The sequence below is a fragment of the Trifolium pratense genome, linkage group LG5 (genome assembly GCF_020283565.1).
Source record: "Trifolium pratense cultivar HEN17-A07 linkage group LG5, ARS_RC_1.1, whole genome shotgun sequence".
NCBI lineage: Eukaryota > Viridiplantae > Streptophyta > Magnoliopsida > Fabales > Fabaceae > Trifolium > Trifolium pratense.
The window spans coordinates 34,059,005-34,066,140 of record NC_060063.1 but is presented as its reverse complement, the minus strand read 5'-3'; the positions used below and the strand labels follow the sequence as shown (position 1 = coordinate 34,066,140).

General features: G+C 37.3%; 1 protein-coding gene across 1 annotated transcript; it reads right to left on the bottom strand.

Moving 5' to 3' along the window:
* Positions 1 to 4,565: 4,565 nt before the first annotated feature.
* LOC123886487 lies at positions 4,566 to 5,711 on the bottom strand. The gene is made up of 2 exons (XM_045935804.1): positions 4,908 to 5,711; positions 4,566 to 4,778 (listed from the first exon to the last, which is right to left on the bottom strand). Exons 1-2 carry the CDS (start codon positions 5,709 to 5,711, stop codon positions 4,566 to 4,568), a joined length of 1,017 nt encoding a protein of 338 aa, XP_045791760.1.
* Between the last annotated feature and the right edge of the window lie 1,425 nt (positions 5,712 to 7,136).

Sequence of the window (7,136 nt, the reverse complement as noted above, 5' to 3'; positions counted from 1 at the left end):
CATCTAAGTTCAGAAACATACCTCACATCTTGTAAAGAAATTCACGATTGTCAAACTTCATAAGACAAACTGAACCCATACCTTGAACCTTCAAGCTTTCCCGTTTTCAAGATGAACAACTCCACCTTCAACTAGCTCTAGAGTCTCAAAGTATTCATTCTTTGACCACATGTGAAAGGAGCATCCAACGTCCATGACTCAACACTCCACTAAATCTCAACTTCCACTAGCACCTCCGCATAATAAAGTTGTTGTTTCAGAAGTAACGCGAGTATTATTACCACCGCCTCTCCAAGCCGACCGTCTTCGCCATCTCCATTAACTCGTTATCTTCGAGGCACCGGATAACAACACTCCATGTTTTACCCATCATCCCGAACATTAAAATTGCTTCCATCTTCACTTTCCACAATTCCAAATTGCTTTCGGAAAGTCCCTCGATATCCGACTTAGAACCCATGGCGCTCGCTTCAAATTGTTCCAATTGCCCCACGGTGGGCGCCAATTGTTGTGAATTCGTCTTAAAATCACACCAATAAAAGAACTTGATGTGTGGAGCAATAGAACGGCAACCAATAATTAAGTGGAATAAGCAATAATAACAACCGATAAACAAGATAAATGAGAAGAAAGAACACGATAATTTGTTTACCCAGTTCGGTCCAATAATGACCTAGTCTGGGGGAGAGAGCAGCCCCTCCGTTCCACTATATCAAACGAGTAACTTTACAAAGAGTTCCAATTGAGTTACAAGAATTAATCCTAATTCTACCCAAATCCCGAATCTCTTCCCGTGGTCAAGAGACTCAATTTGATAAGTGTTTCCCAAGGTGTACCACAAAGATAGTTCTCCCACCCTAGAGTTATACCAAGAGAAAACTTTCTTTCCTCTCTAAAACCCTAGCCCTTGTGTGGTGGCAAACCCTAATCCTTGCCTCTACATTGTTGCTCCCTTTCTCTCTCTCTCAATTTTTCTATGAATAAAGTGATCCCTATTTATAGAAAAATATATGCCAAAAAATTAGTAACAAATCTGTTTTAAAGTAAAACAAATCCAAGTCAAAGTATCTTCCAAGAAAATATATTTTTTTCCCAAAAAATCTTCAAAACATCAAAGATGCAAAAAGATTCAACAAAGATTTTTCTGACTTCTTGTAACTGAGATTTCAAGGCATATCCAACACAAATGAACAAACTTAATTAAAATTAACTTCATTTATATAATTCAAATTAATAGAATTGTACATTACTACAATTCCAAACACAAATACATCGTCACACACATAATTTACTACATATGTAAAATACATATAAACAAAGATATAAAATAAAAAGCTGAGAGCCACCGCCGCCAAAGCAATATGAGGAGAAAGGTCTGGAGGCTATCCCGAGCGAAGAGGAGGAGGAGTAGAACGACAAGGAGGAGGGGGAGGAACATCACTACTGCCAAACATCTCAATAGGTAATAAAACCTTTGAGGCGACATATATGGCAATGAGATATTCCGAATAAACCGCTCCCTTAACTACGACCTCAACAACACCCGTGGTTATCTTCACTGCAGAGGTGCCGCCCACTAAGATGTTAAGGTGATACATGGAAGTTCCCATGATTTCACTTGCAAGGGTGGGAAGGGAGTACGTATTCAGTGCGCGAAGGAAGTCAGGAGAAAGGTATTCTCTCACAATATGCGCCTTCATCGCCACATATAAAAGTTGTAAATTTAGGGAATGAAGCTGAGATGATACTATCTCGATAAATGTGGCGTTCACTGGAATAAACAGGGTGAATACCGGTCGAGAAGTTAATTTAATATCTATGTTTAGCGCTGAAAAGACTCCGACAGCTAATTTTAAACCGTCCTCCGCCCCCACCCCATCTGATTCGTCATGACCTCACTAACATTGAGGCCGAAGACGACAGATGATGCAGGGTGGAATAACAGTGAAATAAAAATAAAAATGATAAGGGTGACGATAGGAGACGAGGCCATTGTTTATATCTAAGATGAAGATTCTAAATTAAAAGGCTAAATTGCAGTTTTGGCCCCCCACGTTTCATAATTGTGCGATTTTGGCCCCCCACGTTTCAAATGTGCGATTTTGGTCCCCCACGTTTGCCCCATTTTGCATTTCTTGGTCCCCGTTGACTATTTTGACCAAAAAATTGATGACATGGAATATTTTTTACACGTGTCTTAATTGTATTGGCCAACCAAAATTTATTATTATTTTTTAAAAAAAAAATAATCAAGGAAAGGTCACGTGATTTTTTTTTTTTGGGGTTAATTTTTTTTTTTTCGGCAATGTCCTTTTGTATAATGAATGAATATTTTGAATTTGAAATATTTTGAATTATGATTTTTTTGTTAAACCAATTAATGAGACCAAGTTTTTAGATTCTGGTTTTTCAATATAGCATAATCAATTCTTGAAACCAATTAATGAGAATTTGGTAGAAGCAAGTGCATCAACTTAATATTTGTGGTGGAGAATAATGTTCTTGAAAAAGTCATGTGACCTATCCTTTTTTTAAAAAAAAAATAATAATAAATTTTGGTTGACCAATACAATTAAGACACGTGTAAAAAATATTTCATGTCATCAATTTTTTTGTCAAAATAGTCAACGGGGACCAAGAAATGCAAAAGGGGGCAAACGTGGGGGACCAAAATCGCACATTTGAAACGTGGGGGGCCAAAATCGCACAATTATGAAACGTGGGGGGCCAAAATCGCACATTTGAAACGTGGGAGGCCAAAATCGCACAATTATGAAACGTGGGGGGCCAAAACTGCAATTTAGCCAAATTAAAATCAAAATTATAAAGATTCTAATTCTAACTACTAGAAAAAATTACCACATCCAAAATTATTTTTGAAATTCTTGGCACGTAGTGAACAAGTGCTGTAACAGATGTTACAGCAGTTGTCTGTATCTCACAGCAGACAAAACAGAGTAAAACGAACAGAGTAATAAAGTGCAGAATATAAAGAGGAACACAGTAGGTTTGTTAACCAAGTTCAGTGTAAACACACCTACTCTAGGGGATACCAATCTAGGAGGAATCCACTATAATAGTCCTAGTTCTAAGCCCTCAGCAAACTTCCAAGTTTACGACTTATCACCTAGCAACTACCCGTGCTATATTCTACCTAGGAACTCCTAGATATGAGTTACTGCTCACTCCCTTTCCGCTACCACACAACCTGTCATAGTATACAATCTGCAACGATGGCGAAGTCACCCTTCAAGACACAAACGATAACAACCCGTACTTAAAAGCTTAAGGTTGAATCTTTAATTGTACCTAACTTCCTTGCTTAAAAGCTTCGGAGTAAGTACACAACTTACAACTTAAACTAGTCCTAAGCTTGCAACGATGTGACACAAGAAAGGCTCACAATTAAAAACACTCTAAACCCTAAAACTCACACTTTGTAGAACACGGTTTAGAATTCATGAGGAATGCATCGTTTAGGCCTATGTATTTATAGTCTTCAATAATCTTGGTCTTCAAGTTAAATCTTCAGAATTATTTGATCAAATCTTCAATGACAGCTCCCAAGATTTGCTGGAAAAATAAATCTTCAACAAACTCTTCAATCCCAAAAATATATTTTTGAGAAAAGATTTACTCCAAAAAATATTTCTTCAACTAAAAGATTTGAAACAAAAATATTGAAATATATTTTTGTAACAAATAAAACAAACCGCCTTTTTAATATCTTTCAGTAACAAACGCGTTTTGGCTTGCTGGATAAGCACAATCATATTTGTAAATCAAATCTTTAAAAGATATGAAAACAGAGTTATAGCGCGTTCTGTTTCCTGGAGACACATACTGTACAGGCATTCTACGTCATCTGGGTACAGCAGTTGGCTTATGATGTTTTTGCAAAATTGTAGCCAATATTCAAAACCCAACAATCTCCCCCTTTGGCAAATTTTGGCTAAAACAATCTTAGACCAATCATTGTGGAGGGATATAGAGAACCCTTTCCTTCAAGTCAACTTGAACACACAACTAAGAAGAAAAGTAAAATCAGATGCATGCGACAGCGGATAGAACATAACTTGCACTCAACTTGCATATGACTAGAGTAGCAGAAAAATAAATTCTACTCCCCCTTACTTCATGCAACACTCCCCCTAAAGTCATGCATCATCATAGTAGTACACACACACACTTACTACACATATGCTAGATGTTGTAGCATCTGTCATCACATCATGCATATCAGAAAATCAAAATCAGAGAGTAATTACTCCCCCTTTTTAGCTCAAAATCTTGACAAATAAAGTCAGAGCACATAAAACCTGGAGTCATCAGAGCATAAGGAGCATATTGTGCATGTTACACACCAGTGGCACACGCAGGTGCTCAAAAATCAGGGCCTAGCCCACACAGAACAGATCATAGAAATCCAGAAAATTAACAAAGTACAAGGAAAACAAATCAAATAAAGGTACTTTCATCAGAGTCCTCCACTTGTACTTGCTCACCAGAAGCACCATCACCTTGCATTCCTCCTTCCTAAGCAACTTCAGCCTCCAAGGCCTGTATCACACGATCCAAAGACAGCTTCCTTTCCTCCAGAGCCTTGCTGTCTCTTTTAGATCAGCTATCATCTGCTTCTTGCTCGAGGTGTCAGCAGATTTCTTGCCAGATGGTCCAGCAATGTCTGCAACATGTGATCCTTCAAACAACCTGTAGTCAAAAGACAAATCTGCCTCTCTAGCACAAGGCACATCAGCAGGAGTACATATATCTGGATGCTAATCCAATATTATACCACATAGCAGAGTAGGAAAAGCAATTGGCATTTGCACAACAAGTGACGTAGCATGTTTAAATGTTTGCTCAAAGATGTAAGAACCAAAAGCAAAAGAGGTTTTTGTGCCTACTGCATAAATGAACCTGGCCAAACCTGTTGCCACACTATTTGAATGAGTGGTGGGCACCCAGTTAGCAGCAGCTATCTTGTTCAACAGAGCATATTTTGCAGTCAGTCTTGTTGCAGACAAATTGTTCTTCTTTGGCCATGCTTGTATAGAGTTTCCTGTAATGGTCTTGCATACCTCATCCTGACTAACTCCCATATCTGCAATCTCATCTATTGATCTTCCCAAGTATTGGTTGATAACAGATGGGGAAAAATTTACACACCTTCCTCTGACAAAGACTTTTCTGAACTCAGGGCTTGTGGGATCATTGCAGTCTTCTCCTATGTTCACTAAGAACTCTTTGACTAGCTTTTCATAACACACCCCAAGGGCTTTCACTGTTTTCATCAAGCCTGCAGCACTGATCAATTCCATAAGCTCCTTGCACTGTAGAAAGTCTTTACTCAAATTCCTCTCTACTGAAAGTCTTATATTAAACACAAATTTCCACCTGGTTGGACCATCTTCAAAGTGGAAGGAAACATTATCAAGAGGTGCAGAGGGCACATTCAATGGTACTTTTCTTCCCTTTACAGTTTTTCTTGAAGATCCACCAGTTGTGGTTTTGACAATTTCCTCTTCAAATTCAGACTCACTAGACACAGGTTCTTTCCTTTTCAAGTTTTTCTTTTCTTTGCCAGAAGTAGTGACCTTGCTGGCACTTCTAGGTGGTCCAAACTTCACAGCTTTCTTGGCAGGGGTTGAGGTTTTCCTCCCTTCCTTTGGTGGGTTAGCCTTCTTACTAGGTGTAACACCCAAACCCATTATTTAATAAAATTCTACCATGATAAATCTTTTTCAAAATACGCGGCGGAAAATCAAAGTTAGTTATTATAAAAGTCATGGTTCGAGCATTACATTCTTCAATCAAAATAATACTAATATAGTTAATTAGTAAAAATACTTATTTATACAAATCTTTGAATCAAATAATATATTTATTGATTATACAAAATAACCTAGACAGTGAACTTTATATACAATATAAAACCCTTTTTTCCCGTGTCACAATCAGAGCGGAGCTTCATCGATGACTCGACCTCGATAACCACAAAACCTGAGAATCTGGACCCCCAACGGTCCAGCACATAACACATAAAAGAGAGTTAGACGACATACTCAAAATATACAAGTGTAAGTAAATGGTACTTAAACACTTCTTCATAAAAACATGCATAATCATACATTATACATATACATCATCATCTATCATTCAATTATAAGTTCTAGATCATTATAATCAAACATCACTTCATCGAATAGAAATAAGCACACTTAGCAAAATATGTGTCACATAACAATTATCACATAAATGCAAACATATGTGTCACATATCAAATATCAATTAATGTACACATATCCTAATGCAATCTAATGCCACAATCTTCATGCTATGTCCCCTAGACATATCTAATGCATGTGGTACCATCGTCTTTATTAGAGTATCTCACCTCTAATATCCTTCTTTATCGGATAAATATAATCTGATATCCTTCTTTATTGGAATATCCAATATCCCTAATATAATTCATGAATGCATGTATGTTTTCATGAATATTCTCACATCAACAATCACATTTAGCATTAAGCTCGTCATTTATAAATGTGCAACACTATCCAACATTTCGTCTTTATTAAGATAACACTATACCTTAATATACGTCTTTATCGAATAACATAATTCGATATCCTTCTTTATTAGAATAACATAATCCTAATATCCTTCTTTATTAAGTTGATTAACACCTTAATATACTTCTTTGATATTTAAACAAACATCAAACAACATCAACAAGTCATCAACAATCATCAAGAAATCATCAACAATCATCAACAATACAATTAATCAATGTTATAAACCTTTAATTGCACTTAGAAACATCAACAAATTAAGTTCTAGTCTGTCATGGTGGCTGAGCGAAAGAAAGCCAGAGAAAGCTAGCAGGAACCTGTGGCTTCCTGGCTTCAGCCAGTGAAAGCCAGAGAAAGCTAGCAGGAACCCGGGGCTTCCTGGCTTCAGCCAGTGAAAGCCAGAGAAAGCTAGGCCACGCTGCAAGGCTGGCCCAGCCAGTATGCCAGCCACAGGAGCTCTGTTTTCGGGTTTGAGCATAAATCCACCCAAAAATCCCATTTTTGATGTTCCAAATCCCAAATAAGTTTGTTTTCACGCATATAACATGTATATAAACA

What these genes read in the sequence shown, in the direction of transcription:
- LOC123886487 (XM_045935804.1), bottom strand. Translation starts at nt 5,711, where the DNA reads ATGGGTTTGGGTGTTACACCTAGTAAGAAGGCTAACCCACCAAAGGAA. An exon ending in TGGCCAGGTTCATTTATGCA is followed by an intron (nt 4,779 to 4,907) that starts GTAGGCACAAAA and finishes ATATTGGATTAG; the next exon opens with CATCCAGATATATGTACTCC.